The following is a 15,710-nucleotide window of genomic DNA, read 5'->3' as shown; positions in this document are numbered from 1 at the left end:
ACTTTTAGAGCAAACTGATATTTTTTAATTATTCCAATATAATTTTCTTGAATATTTTCCTGGTGCTAAAATCCTACATAGATTTTAATTAACTTTCTGAATCATGGGGAGATCTTAAAGATTCATAAGAGTAAGTTTGATTGAAAACTTCTTTGCTGTTTCTTTCATTCCAAAGTTTATTTACTGAAAAAGTATTGCATGTGACAACTGCAACTTAAAACATTCCATCAGAAAGTGGAAAGTGTTGTCTCTGGGATTTAGTCTGCATCTAATCTGTACATATGATCTTAAATGTTAAGGCATAAGAGAGGGCCTCAGTTTGAAATCATAGCAATATTTTGATATAACAATAATTCAAAAGCTGGATGAAAGCATATACTCACAGACAGGGTCAACCATCAGTTTGTATGTAGAATAGCAGTACAATACATTTTTTGAGCAAGCCAGTTTCCATATCTCTGGTGGGAGAAGACAGGACCTAAAGTTTTGTTTAGGGGTTCTGGCCCAAAGCTGAAACTGCTAGAAATATTTCTGGGTTTTGGTGACCTTTAGATGCGGTCACGCATACCTGAATGGAACGCTTTGCATCTTTCAGCTGATATAAAATAAAAATGCCACATCCAGTACTCCAGAGCTGTACTTGGATATCCAGATAGCCAACTATATAGTGAATGGAAATATAATCTATATATTCAGCCAGTTAATATATTCATTGTGGCAACTTTATTTGTTTAACTTGTATGTATAGTGTCAAATGAGATATTCGAAATCCTCATGCTTTTGCAAATGCCTGAAATAAAACTTCCCTTAAGGGATTTCACTACTATTTGCTATAATTAGGGAAAATGAGAGTATAGTCCCCAAAGGAAAATAGATGCATACAGCACAACTTCGACCGGAAGACCATTCTGAAATTCACCTAAATGACTGCTTTCGGATTAGGTTCAAATATTTTTAGGCATAGTCTTTTTGAAGGAATGCTTTAAGCAACACATGCAAACTTTGGAATAAATCTTTACACGGGAAGATTCTCTGAGAGTACAGATCAGCTCCTTTCTGATCCATAGACTTACTGTTTGCCTTTGATGGATAGGTTTAATCTGTCCGTATCACTGTTACCATCTATGCAATGGGGTTCCTACTTTGAAGGTGTTCGTGTGGATTGGCATTAAGATTTTGAGATCTTTAGCTGGAAGGCAGGATAAGACAAAATTATTGCGTAGTTGTAGTGATCTAGAATATCAGTTAAAGTATGTGTTCAAAGATGCATGAAAATTTTACTTCAGGAAATGGATTAACTAAGGCACTTTTCTGCCAGTGTAATTTTTAACAAAGGAAAAATTTTATAAGTTGTATATATAATGCAGAATTCACCTAATTATCACTGTTGGTAGGGTTGCTCTCATTATTTGGTAGCCAAAATATGTTATTAAGTTGGTGTATAAGGCATTTATTTTTTACATATTTCACTCGACTTCCATTGTATTTATAATGACACATTACAATGACAGATAAGATGAAGTTCATCAGGTTTTTGTTTGGGTTTTTTTAAAAATGCATGTAGTTGGAGTGGAGAAGATAGTTGAGATTACAGATGTTCTCAGTGCACAGTGAAATCTGATCAGAAGAACTGTATGTGCATGTACATTTTCTTGACATTTATGGATATCTTCTGTTCCTTTAACCTCTTGTTCTTCACTTTCATATATCTGTAGTTTTTACAATGCTAAGAAATAAAATTATCTGTTTATTCTTAGGTAGTTCTCAGAATAAGACCTTCTTTGCTAGTAGTTTCAGTTTAATATGAGGAATTATACTGACTTGTTTTTCTTCGTAGTGTAAAACCTTGTCTGGGATTTGTGACCACATCATTTCGCTCTCATCTGATTCTCTGGTGTCACAGTCAGCACACCTTGAGGTAGTTCATCTCACCAGCATTATGCCCAGTGAGGGTTTGGTAAGTAGCAAAGCAGTTTAAAGTTTAACTGTTAGAGTACAGAATACAAGCCTCAGTTCTTTAAGGTGATTTCTTTCTTTAATTTGTCAAGAAATCAAAATGTATTTTCATGTAGCGTCCTACTATTTCTTTTTTGGTAAGCTGAATCAGATTTCTGGAAGTGGTTTAATTAACTTTTATATAAATAAAGGGATTGTAATTTTTTTTTCTTTTTTTAAATTAAAACCTGTTTTGCCTAGGGCTTCACGTGCAACTGGTAACTATATGAGCAGCTAAAGAAAAGTTATAGTCCTTTGATAGCCATATTGCAGTTTTTGGAATGTAGCAAAGTAATCCCCAAATATATACATATACAAATAAAATTAACTAAATATCATTAATTAATATGCTTTGAAAATGATTACTGGGAGGTATGTTTCTTGGGCTTGCATAAAAATAGTTATACGCCTCCCTAATGATTCAGTTCAAATAAAACGTTCAGAAGTATCATCCCAGAAACAAAATAAATCCCTTATATTCATAAATTGTTGTTCACTGAGCAGACTAGTTAGGTGTATTCTGAACATCCCAGCTGCTCTGCATTAGTAATGGATCACACTATTAAAATTTTCTGCAGAGATGATAGTTTAATAATTATTTGGCTACCACTTTTAAGTATTAATGTACTGTTACATTTCTTGGACAAGGGGTTTTTGTGAAGTTTTAGGGGTCAGTGGGTAAAGATTTCTGTCTCCCCTCTGTAGTCCCCTACTTTACAACCGTTCTGATACTGGTAGGCTATAGGAGGATTGTGCTTGGGAACCTAAGATCCTAATAAAAGCTAGAGTGTAAGGTAGCACTGCAGGCACTGGCATGTTCTTGCACATTCTCCTCACAAGACAGGCTACTTTTCCCAGTACGATCTCTTATACTGTCTTCAGCTGCCTTCTCAGGATGTTTTTCTTTTTTTTTTTTCCCCCTACAAGAGGAGGAATCCAGGAATGTTGTTCCTGGGTTGGAGGAAGCAATTGGACAAGGAAAAAAGGGGGAAGTGCATAAAGAAATAGGTAGCCATGAGGCTTATCTGCAGAAAATTCCAGAATTGACAAATTAACATACATTTGAGTGTCACTATACATGTTGTGGCATGTTTCTTGTTTGTAATTCAACGTGTTTTACAGATTTACTTTAAATTTGTGTTAGTTGAGATGTTTTGTATTATTTCAATATCTTACTCTTTGTTCTGACTTTGAATAGCAATGAACATCATATGCAAATCCTGTCAAAATTACAAGAGCATAATTATTTTGAGGTATGCATATTAACTTGAGAATGATGTATTTTAATAACATAGGGGGGTTTGTATGACTACATAAGTTTACTTTATTCTTAGACTGATTTAGTCAACAAAGAACATTACAACAGCATAAATCACATTTAATTTTAATTCTGTGGCATAACGGATGCTTAGCCCAGTATGTAATCTTGAAGATAGATACAATTTTCTTGCTGTGCTGCTGCATCCCAGTGGCCAGATGAGTTCCCTTTGTGGCCCAGTTTCCCCTCTTGGTCTGATTTCTGAGTTAGTGCAGGGATATCCAGGAAATACCAGGTCATCAGTATCATTTACAGCTTGTGTAGTATATATGCTGTAAATCTGTCAGTGCTTTTGACTTGCATTAAGACTACTACATTCTGCATGCTAGCAGTCTGGATCTCTGTATAGCTTTCCTTTCTTGGATCTCTGTATAGCTTTCCTTTCTATCCAGAAATGTAATGTATTTCTGCTGGTCTACTTAGAGGAAAGTTCACTGTCAGTGCTGAAGAGAACATGAAGGCAGATAGGATGTATTTTCCTCAGAGATGATGGAGCATATCAAGCAGGGCTTGGCATTGCTAGTGTTTCCCATTCAGTGATAGCGCTAGATGTAGGACAGGGATGTAGGCTGGTGGAGGACAAAAAGAGTGCAGCCTGCTTCAAAAATGGCATGTCCTATAGTGAGCTGAATATTTAATGGTGTGCAGTATTAGGCAGGTGTGTTCCAGGAGTTCTTGGGTATGAATATGATAAGATGCTTAGAAAGTATACCAAAGTGTTGGAGTATGCTTTAAACCTTTAAGGCATGAGTGACCAAGATGAGAGTTGTTGGTTGTATTGTCGTGGCCTGTCCTGTGGTCCACACTTTCCTTGGACCACCCTCTTTTCTAATAGAACATCAAGCAGACAGGGCCTGTGCTGTAATAATGCTGTAGACTGGACTCTGTCACTGGGTGGAAGAACCATGGTGTAGTTCTCCATCCACAGTGTACCCATAAGTTTATAGCCAACAAAACTGCAGTAAGTGGGCACTGCTGACAAGGGACGTGAGACAAATACTGCAATCAAAATTGCCCATCAATTTTTTCTTTTTTTTTTTTTTTTTTAGATGAAGTGAAATCACAGTGAATGACTGAGTTTTCTGTGCCTAATTGTGAAGGCCCTATAACATGTTAGGTTGGAAAGTTCCGTATAATTAATATTGCTGACACTGTGTTCTGTTTAGAAAAAAATATGAAAAAGGACTATAAATGGGAATAAAAGAAAAATCATGTGAAAAGGAAAAGAAAACATTAATCAGAATCAAATATAGAACAGAGTAATGAATGACAAATGGCTTTCTCATGATTGTATAGCAGTTTTTTTCCACAGGATCTCTGCTCCATTCAAGAGAAAAATGAGTGCTATTCACTGAATGGAAAGTATTCAGAGTTCCATTTTTATCCTTATCATTCAGTGTAGGGGTTGAGGTCTTATTTACCACACTTCAGCTTAGCTCTGCATTCCCTTGAGTTACTAATTACATCGTGAGATTTTTTTTTTTATATGGACTTACTGAATGCTTCATAGGCGCTAATTAATTCATCCTCGCAACACACTTGTGAAAATGATATTGTAATTTTAGTTTTATAGATAGGAATCTAATGCACAGAGCAATTTGTGTCAAAATCACCAAAAATCTATTTTTCAGGAGAAGCTTACCGTATAATCTTTCAGAATACTTGTCACTTCTATAGCGTAAATTTAAAATACAGTCTCTCTTGGTTTTAAGTGTAACTAAGTTTTTCAGAGCTACTGAGAACTCTAGCTTCAGCTTCATACAGGGTTGGCATCTAGAAAATGAACACAATTATTTGCCATTGGTGAATAATGTGTTGTAAATTACTTAGGTTTATATAAGAATTCAGTTATCTGGAATGATATTCAGTTGACTTAATTATGAGTCTTTCTCTGTTTTCAAAACTCCATTTGCAGAACTGCTTTTATTATATGCCTTCTAATTTCTTCAACAAATGAGCCAGAGATCCTATTGACATTGCAGAAGCTTACACATAAACTGAATTAATTTCCAGGTCCAAGTCCATACAGTTACTACACGGAGTCAGAACTCCTGCGGGGCTGTGTCTGTGTGTTTAATTGTTTAAATAAATTCTGGATCATAAAGCATTTTCACAAAGGGACTGTAAGTCATTTGCATGTGTACCTTCAGTTCTAGCATTTTCTAACTTTCTGTCCCTGCTTTTACGAGCTTAATAGTCTTCTTTTTCTTTTTTTTTTTCCCCTCTCTAAAGTATCTTCTTTTTCAGTCTGCTTTGTTAAAAAATGGTCGTATCTCATGCATTCCCCAGAACACACTCTCTGCTGATAGTATCATGGCAGTTTGCTGGACAAAAGAATTTGCATTGGAAAGCACACATTTTAGGTTCCATTCCAAGTCCTGATGACTCTGTTTGCATCCTGATCTCTGCAGGCATTTGCTAGCCTCCAGAAACATACTGGGTTTTTTTCTCTCTCTTTCCATTCCTTCCCAAGCTGTACCAGTTGCATATACCACTCAAATTGCTTCCTCCTTTTCCCTATTTAGCCACTGAATTTTCAGTGGCAAATGCTAAAACACCCTCCATATATTTCCCATTTCATTTTAAAGTAACTTTAAAGATTGTAAAACACTTTTTCTCCTGAATTGTAGGTATGGTAATACCATTTACATCTGAAGTGTACTGCACGATCTGTCTGAATAAGATATCTGGAAGGCAAAACTTTGTTTCAAACTACCAATTTGACAAACTTGAAATAAACTCCTGTACTAAAAAAATATTAGACTGTGAGAACCACTGTCAGTTCTGACCGTACTGACAGGAAGAGAACATGCATACATAAGGTTTTATGATATAGAATAAAATAACTTTAACTTTGTGATTTAAGAAAATGCCCTTCCTTGGCTTTTAGTTTTTCAATTCTTTGAGTTATTTATATTGCCAATTGTAGCATGACAAAAGAAATTGAATCATTTTTATACTTACAAATGCTTTTTACAAACTACTTTTCTTTCTGCTTAGAGAAAGATAGGTTTCCATTGCATTGCATGGTAAACTTCCTTTTGAAGTTACAGTAACTTGTGGTAAATGAAACTACGGTGGTATTTTAATTTTTAGACACTGCTCAGTACAAGGCAAGATTTTCCTCAGAAATGTGATATTTGAAAAATCTACTCCCCCGGAGTTTATGTTTCAAAAGTCCGTAGACCCAGTTCTGCATTTAGGAGTCCCAGAATTTCTGCTTAGTGATTAGGCAAAGCTGGTGCAGCAGCACCTGCTTTAAATTTCTCAGCTTGATGGACCCGGCATAAGCAGTACACCCTTGCGACAAGAGTTTGTGTTACTATGTGCAGGGGAAGAGGTGCAGCCCTAAGCTTGCTACTAAGCCCTTGAGGGTGAGGGTAGGTGAAATGCTATGCGAACCTTACTATTAACTAGCTCAGACTAAGTCCAGGGCCAGCTTTGGAGCAGTTCTGCAGTCAGATAAACAAAGGCAGGCAAAGGGAACCAGTGTTTTAAGTGAGATGATAGATATGGAGACCATCCATGAGATAGGAGCATGGAGGGTTTTTTGAAGTTTGGGGTTTTTTTCCTCCTACTCTTGGATGATCAGAGATTCTCAGTAGTGGAACATTTTTTTTTGTATTGGAGACAGTATTATTTTAGACTAAACATTTTATTATTTTATCTTCTGAACTCGATGTGCTGTACGTATATTTAAAGATACTTCTGCATAACATGCAACTTTAATCTTTGAGATTAATGATTACTCAAGCAGGAGATTCTAACAGGCAGGCTGTTGGGTTTTTATTGTTTGTTTTTGTATCTTCTGATGTCTGAGGAATGTTTTGCTTCTGGAATGCAGTATCGCTTTTATTCCTCTTCCTTTCACTTTTTTTTTGTTGTTTTCTCTTGTGTCTGAGCTTCCTACTGCTGATAGAAACAGTGTAATCTGTCACACTTTAATTAAGATATACACTGCTTATATTCACAGCACTGTTAGTTCTTCTGCAGAGGGAACTTTTCCTGTTTCATTTAAAAATTTAAGGGAAGCAAAGATTGTGGGAATAAACATTTTTATAAGACCAGCTCTGCATTATTGGAGAAAAAAAAAACAAAAAACAAAAAACAAAAACAAACCAAAAAAACAGATGAGCTGTCAGATGCAAAGACCCTTCTTTATTAAGGATTATTCACCTATCTAATGTACAGCTACCCTTTCAAAAATAGTATTTCTCTTTATGTGGAATTTGTAATTTAAGGTGATGGAAGCCAATCTTTTCCATTTTTTCAAGAAAGGAATTGCAAGAGAATGCAAGAACAAAAAGTAGAATATGAAGGCAGCTTTTTTTGTGGAAATACACATGGCTGTCCTAAAACTGTTAGGGTGTTAATCTAATTATTTCAGATTATTTTTAAAGGCTTACAGAAACTTGACAAAGTTCCATCATGCTTGACATTTAAAGGTTCTCATAGCCTAACTTTTTTGTTGTCCATGGATTACTATTTAGGTAGGATTTAGTAAAAGGATTATAAGAAAGAAGAATAAACTCTCTTTTGAGTAAGATAGTTTAGATAAATACATAGAGCTGTTGTTATGCTATGTAGTAGCAAAGAAATTTATATGTCTCTGTCCAAATTTGACAGTTAAAACAAGGTTAAAGAACCATTTTACGTTTGAGGCAAAAGATCAAGGGGTGTAACAGTTCCCTGGCAGTTTGTAGCATTACAAACCTGCATCTTCACTATTGATGCTTCATTGTGTTATAAAAGTAGAGCCAGCAGTCTTCTCTCTGTAGAATTGCTGTTGAGACACATAGACCATTTTATTGTAGTTTTAAATACCTGAATTTTCCATGCAGAAGTATTTTGTCATATTCCAGCAAAGAAGTGGTATGAAAACATGAATCATCTGATAATAGGTCATTGTTACCCAAAAAAGAATAGTGGCCTACCGTTGGAAGTGTTGGAAGTATGAGCCAGAAATGCTCTTACTAAGAGAGTTTAGTGTCATTGGGAAATTCAGAGCTCTTCAAATACTGTCTGAAATATCCATGGATTAACCTGGGAATAGTTGTTGACACTTAAAAATATTCTGTTGCAAGAAATTTTTCAAGGAAGTTCCACTTATAACTGGAAACACCGTTTTCTGGGGAATAGTCTCTTTAAAACAGGATTTTAAATGGCTGATTCCTTCCCATATGTTTTCAAAGGTCAGATTTTAATTAAAAACCTTTAAGTCACTGTCTCATTAGGGGACAGTGACAGAGTTACTCAGGAACAGTCAGCTTCTTGATAAAACAGCCTGTGAAACATTTCCTTGTTCTGTAGCACCTCTCATATATTAGTAAAATTCTTTGGAGTTTCATATCTGATATATCACAGTTATTAAAGAGCAACTATTTATTTCTAATCCCCTAACTGTTGACTAGTCTGAGCCATCTTCACAGAGTGAATGAGAATACTCAACTCTTGCCCAGAGATAAGGGGTATAGTTTGTCGTTCTTCTGCGCTCTAAGATCATTGGTGGGATTCAAGAAGAAACTAGAATCAGAATAAAGACCCATTCTTTAAAAAGCAGGAGAGAAGTCATTTTGGAAATGGAGTCCAGTGAAATTCTGCTTGGAAGGGCAGAAAACAGACCAACAAGAGGACAGAAGATTGGGAGTTGAGGAGGAGATGACTGAGTTAGTTGGGTAGAAAGATGGATGTGATAGTGAAGGATATGGTAGGAAAGCCCTGGAACTGGTTAGACAAGGAGAATGGATCTTTGTGAGCCAGAAGAGCGGGAAGAAACAACTGAAAGTGGAAGGAAAGAGGTAGGAGAAACCTTTACAGCAGGACTCAGTTGTGTAGATGTAGATGTCTGGTACCGTTTCAGATGCCCATCTTTCAGTTGCCACTCCAGAAGGTTCTCTGTCATATCTGCAAAACCTATGCATATCCACCAAACCTATGCATATCCTTGGTTACTTTGAAGTGACTAAATATTCTTGGGATATCACTGTTTAAGTAGATGAGTTCCATCCCTTCTGTCTAGATACTGATTCTGGGACTGTATGTGTGGAGGAAAAAGCTTGTGGGAAGATTGGGGTTTGGGCACTGAATGCAGAAGGAGAGACTAGAACTGATGGACAAGGGGAGAAGCAGCTTGTGTTATGGAGACTAAATGGACAAGAAAACTTACTTGAGAGGGATAGCCATTCATGTTGAAGAGGAAGGACCAGAAGACAGAGGGAGGTGGGAGACAACAGGAAAAGAAGCCACTTCCCACTGAAAGTTTCCCACCCAGAGCCTAGGATGGATTCCAGGATTCAAAAGTTCCCTCGTTTATGTGGTTTTTGTCTGTGAAACCCACTGACAAAACATTCTTCTTATTTAGTCTTAGCCTGATGGTTTTGCCATTTTACTTTGACAGCTCATATGGCTGAAATCTGTGAAATAGTTTGAAAGCAGTTTGTGTAAAGAGTTATATAGGAATAATTAGCTTACAAGAGTATATCTTCATTTCCATCAGATTTTACAACAGAAGTTAATAGGATCAAAATAGTGGATATGTGGATCGCCTTTTAATAAATTAGTTTACAAGTTAATTAAAGATTATGCCTATGTAAAAATACATTATTAAAGAAGAATAAGACTCTCTTGAATATGCTGAATCAATATGACTGCTTTAAGCGACAGGTAAAATAGAAAATAATTGTAAACAAAATAACTATTTCTAACAGTTCCAGAAGTGTTAGCAGTTGTCACAACAGGATCTACTTAGTTATTCATATCTGGGCTTGGGAAAGAGAGGCTTGCTGCTTCAATTCAACTGCAGTGTTAAATTGGTATTTGCCTGGAACTTATGTTATCTGACAGAAAATTTTTCAGAATGTATTTCCATTTTTTTTTAGGCTTATTAACCATTAAAAAATGCTTATATTAGTGGAAATGGAAGGAAACAATGATGAACAAAAAGATGGCCAATAGCCCATTAAATTGAAAGCAAGGTCCAGCTCTTTTGCCTAATTCAGACTGTGAATACCTGCGTGCTTTTTCTGGGTTCACAGAATTAACAGCTCTCTAAATGACTAAGTTTTGCAATTTTGGACATTTCCTATAAGCCAGAGTAGATGATTTTCATTTTTCACTGGAAGTTTGATGAAAGTGATCCCCTTAATGCCTTTCATTTATATCAATAAACTACTTTGTGTGTGTGTATATATATATATGAGCAATTTAAACTTTTGAGGGGTTCTGCTAATCTGTGCCAGTATTGCTTAAAATATGCCTGGAGATTCTAGTCTTTCTCTTTACAAATACTGATTTTGAAAAGGAAAATGAGGATGGGGGTGGGGATGAAGCACACCAGTCACTAAAGTAGCATTGACACAGATTGTCCTTTAGAAACAATACTTTTCTAAGTGTCAGTGTCTTTTCATGTTGAAGGATAAATTGTCCTTTAAAAATCTTCCTACCACAGAAAGCAACTGAGAGCTGGATTGAACTGTACACACTGTGTTACACACTGCGTTATCTGTTGTAAAAGGATAGGCAAGTGCTGACAGTCAGCATATCAAGGGAGTGATTTGAAGAAGGGAACACACCTGGTCTCTAGAACAGATGACATAGACTAAATAAAGCTGTTTTCAGAATTGATGTATGTTTTTCAGGGGGTTCTTTTTCAGAATACTTTCAATCTTGTTTTGAGTATTATACTCAAAACTTTCTCCTGAGTGGAAAAATATCTTTGGAGCTATTATTTTATATATGATAGATATGTAAAATATATATGTAATATATATATATTTTATATAAAATACCTTGCTTTCTGAAATATATAAAATAAAAAATAATATAAAAATTTTATATTTTTTAAATAGAATGTAATCTTTCAAAGTTTTCAGTTAACACAGATATGTCAAGGAGATACAGTGCCACTCTAATCGTCAACAAGAAATGAGCTGTATCATTATTTTTCTTTTGGGAAAACAAGGATGAAAGCTCTATCTAGGATAATTTGAAGGCTATGAGTCATTCACTAAAATTGTTTATTTTTATATTTTTTGTTCTTAAAGTTTAATAGCTAAGATGAAAGAGCAGATAGCAAAATGTAGGGTAATTCTTAGTGATTAGTCAGGTTTTATGTCTCTCAGGTGGCATATGTTGAGATAAAATTGTAATTTGATTTTTTCCAAAAATACACATAGCTTAACAAGAGGCTAAGAACTTTATGAAGAAATATGTGATAAAATTTAGTGAAAAGTTTAGCACTATGTTCTGTTTCGGCCTTAAAATCTTAGTCTGTTGGTTTGTTAAGCGGGGAATGAATCTTGTCAAAACAAGAAGGGTGTTAGAACTGTGATATTAAATTTGATATTAGAAGTGTGGCTGGAAATGTGTCACTGAAGTCTACTATGTGTTAAAATAACAGACTTCTGTGATAGATGCAGCAATGTTGTGTAACATTCCGGCTAAAAGTTCACTGTGGAAATCCAGCGTAACACATACTAGATGGATTTAAATATCTATTTAAGATTTTTAATGGAGACTCAATGTCCCATTCTCAATGAGAACCTTCAGAGTTTTTCATGATCTAGTGTTCTTGTTTATGGTTTTCAGTTGGCAAAGAGAATCAGATGTTTGTCAGTAACAGTTGAAAGTACTACAGAGACAATAAAATAGTGAACACTGATAAACTTAAGCCAACTGTATAGAAGGAAATAGTGGAAGACTCCCCAGAAACTTCTTTCTTCCAACTTATCACATTTTCTGAAAGTGATTTCAGACTTCCAAGACTTAATTTGGACATCTTTGTTATTTACAAACGAAATAACTTATAAAGCAGTCTCATTTAAGAGAACAAGTAGTCATGGTGTGTAAAGTCTAAAATGGAGTTTCCTATGCAGCAGAGTTAAGCTATCTTATCAGTTTTAGCCAGTCTTTACTTCTAAGATTTAAGGAGAGTTAAAACTTAATGAAATGGAATTAGTTTACGTTAAGGTATAAGTCACATTTTCTCATGATGAAAAATCAAAGCAGCCCCACCTAGAGCAGGTTGCTCAGGGCCTCATCCAGTCAAGTTTTGATCATCTCCAAGTCAGAGATTCCACAGCTTTGCCAATCTGTTCCAGCGTTTTATCATCTTTATGGTAAAATTGAAGGAGGGGGAAATCTTTTTTTTTTTTTAACTGAGTTCCAACTTGCTTCTCATCCTCCTACTGTGCACTTTCAAGAAGAGTTTGGCTCCATCTTCTCTATTCTTCTACCCTTCCAATTTAGGCAGTTGTAGAGAGCAATATGATCTTACCTTTGTAGTATTTTTACCTTTGGGGTTTGTTTTTTTTGGGGGGTGTCTGTGTTTGTGTAAACACCTAGCCTGAAGATCTCCACTAGTGTTCAGGAATCTTGAAATTGGCTTCTGTGAACAAAACGTTCTTTCTTATTGCTGGGGGCTCTAAACTTCCATTTTGACAGCACAAGGTGGTACAGAATTATTGAAAGGATAATAAATCAGCAGTACAATGTACCAATTAGATTAATTAGATTTCAAAATTTGATGGATAACCATATTATATGGAGAGATGTGAAGCTATGACCTTACTCCTGAGAGGCAAGAATACAAGCACTTGAATCTCACTGACATTTAAGCCTCTGTGTGTGTGTACAGCTAGATAGATACCTACTTGGGTTGTCTCTTTGTATCTTGTCAATTGCCTCCTTGAAGCAGAATTCTCGCCGGAATAATTACAAAGCTCCTGTTAGTTCACCAAGCTCATTTTTCTCCAGAAATTGGCAATATAAGCACTGGCTCATGTCTTTTCTGAGTTAGGCTATGGTTTCATTTTTATTGAATCAGTAACTCTGAAGATGGGGCATTTAAGTTTAAAGACTATTTCTGTTCATGGTTTCAGTTTTGATACTTCTTATATGTCACTAGTCCTAAAAAGAGGTCATGTTAAATATTTCAAATACTGAATAGGAACAAGCTTTTATGCTGATGCTCAGTGTTGAATTCTGTCCAAAACTTTGTTTGGAATTAAAAAAAGCATTAAGTGAGAAAACTATGCTGTTTATAATGGGTCTTGATACATATTTGTTTAACTTAGATTTGCAAATGTTAATTGACCATGGTTCCTTCCAGTCTGTTCAAATGTTACGGTCCTTAAACTGGAATAAACATACTATTTTAATTATCGTGCAAACATCATTTATTTGTTTCCTACAAATACTAATTACCTCTCTTGCTCTTTTTCAGGGAATGTATATCAAATCAACATATGATGGACTACATGTAATCACAGGAACAACTGAAAATGTAAGCTTCTTTATTCTAAAATACTTTTATCATGCATACAAGCATGTTCTGTAAGTTCTATCTGCAGTGCATTTTGTAATATGAAAATTTGCTTTAAATCAAGCCACTCTATATTAATACTTTTTTCTTTATCTCTTCTGTACATATTTCATATTACCTTTGTAAAAACTTGGAACCCTTGAAAATAGACATAGAAAAATATCTATGATGAAGTGACTAATAACTAATATAATAAAATGAAAATCTTGAACTTCTGTCCTCAATGGTTCTTCCAATACACTTTTCTAATAGTGTTCATGTATATGTTCTCTGGCACAAAAGTATTTTCCTTTATCTTAAGTAGATTTTTCTCACATAAGGGCATCATCTTAGTCTAAAATAATATCTGTTGTATTTAATTTTTGTTCTCTACTTTAGATAAATCTCTCAGAACATAGGACAGTTCAGGTTCATATAAAAAAAGAACTATTTTTCTGTCAACAGAACAGTAGAAATAATATAACAGGGAAAACAAATCTACCTCAGGTGTTTATATTGACCAGAGTAGTCACAAAATTGCAGAGTTACTGATAAGTGTAGTTGTCATCTGAGCAGCCCTTAATATGTACAGTCAGATTACTTTATGCAGTGAGTAAATATTGTCATAGAGTGATAAATACTTTTTTGCTAAGAGTTCTTTGTTCTTAGAATGGACAGTAATTTTTTTGTGATTTTTTTTTTGTTCTAATTACCAAATTAATTTTAAAAGAATGTTAGAAAAATTAAACTTCTGGAGATGATGCCTGCCCTAGGATTGACTCACAGAAAATGAGTAGCTTCTGTATGTCTAAGCAATTCAGTAAAATAGATTGTAAAATAATAAATTTTAAAATAGTTGCAATATCAGCAGTATGGGTGGATGTAAAAGACATGGGTAATGGAGAAAGATAACTTAAGATATTATATTTTATATCAGACAGGTTATAGAATAATCTTTGATAAACCAGAAAGTTTTCAAAGCTAGCAGTAATTACTGGCAGGACTATCACTAAGAAGGGAGAAACTGTGGAAAGGAGCAAACAGATTTTGGTACAGGAACAGAAGGGGATGGATGATTTGACAATGTTAAAAAAACAAGTTAGTTAACAATCCAAATGACTATTGTGTGAGGATGTATGAAAAGTTCTTTTATGAAAATAACCATTCCTGAAGGAATTGTATTAGGACAAGTTAAGCACCATTGCATTTTCGTATGTTCCATCATCTGTAGTAAAAATACAGAAGAGACCAAGAAAAATGTATTAATTATCATTTTCATTGTAGTCCCAGAAGTTTTAGGCAAATCTGAACCAAAAGCACACAGAAATGCTGCAGCACATAAATCGGTGTGACTGATCACAGAAAAACTAGTGTGACAAGAGTAACGAAGTAGCTTCTAAATATGCTTCTTGTTACTTGACTTGCAATTTATAATTATAAATTTGAAAAAAATAAATTTATTTCAACTGCTGCAATCTAATTACTATGACAGACTTCATAATAGGACCCATCCCTTCTGTTTTTCATATAGTGTTTTAGTCACACTGTATTCATTTAGTCTTGGATCTATTTAAGAGCATATACTGGATAAATTACAAGTTTAGGTTTTATAAAGCTAATATTGAAATTATGTAATGCTGACACCCAAGGAACATAAAATTAGCACTGTGCAGCTAGCCAAAGATGTATATAGTTGCTGGCATACATCAGTGGTATGCTGGTCCATATGAGTGAGCTTCGTATGTGGTATTTTGTTCTGCTTGGTTTATATATATTGAGAGAGTATTACATCATACAGTTTTTGTTACTCAGTTTTTAGACAGTGGAAACCTGTGGAAAGCCTGATGATTTGTGTGTCACACTTTGTGAAGACAAGTCTAATGCGAATTAAACTTAAAATTTGTTTTCTTGTTTGTATTAGCACCATTGGCAGCATTTAGAAGTCTTAAAATAACTCTATGTGTATCTTCGGTCCTGAAACTTATGAATGATCCATCTTGATTATGTTGCAATGGGTTTTGTTCATAGATTGAATTACTTATGCTATAATTAATCCACTTTTTTTCTGTAATTCTAATTCATTTTAGAAATATAATG

General features: G+C 34.8%; 1 protein-coding gene across 1 annotated transcript in view; it reads left to right on the top strand.

Annotated features, from left to right (window-relative positions):
- Nucleotides 1-15,710, top strand: part of LOC103919189 (connector enhancer of kinase suppressor of ras 2-like) — a 211,679-nt gene that overhangs the window by 111,385 nt on the left and 84,584 nt on the right. Inside the window, exons 6-7 of the mRNA XM_009326655.1 lie at nucleotides 1,838-1,957; nucleotides 13,536-13,595. Of these exons, the coding sequence (XP_009324930.1) occupies nucleotides 1,838-1,957; nucleotides 13,536-13,595 (180 nt within the window). The remainder of the gene's footprint in view (nucleotides 1-1,837; nucleotides 1,958-13,535; nucleotides 13,596-15,710) is intronic.

Source organism: Pygoscelis adeliae, unplaced genomic scaffold (genome assembly GCF_000699105.1).
Source record: "Pygoscelis adeliae isolate BGI_AS28 unplaced genomic scaffold, ASM69910v1 Scaffold216, whole genome shotgun sequence".
Lineage (NCBI taxonomy): Eukaryota > Metazoa > Chordata > Aves > Sphenisciformes > Spheniscidae > Pygoscelis > Pygoscelis adeliae.
This window is presented reverse-complemented; position numbering and strand designations above follow the sequence as displayed.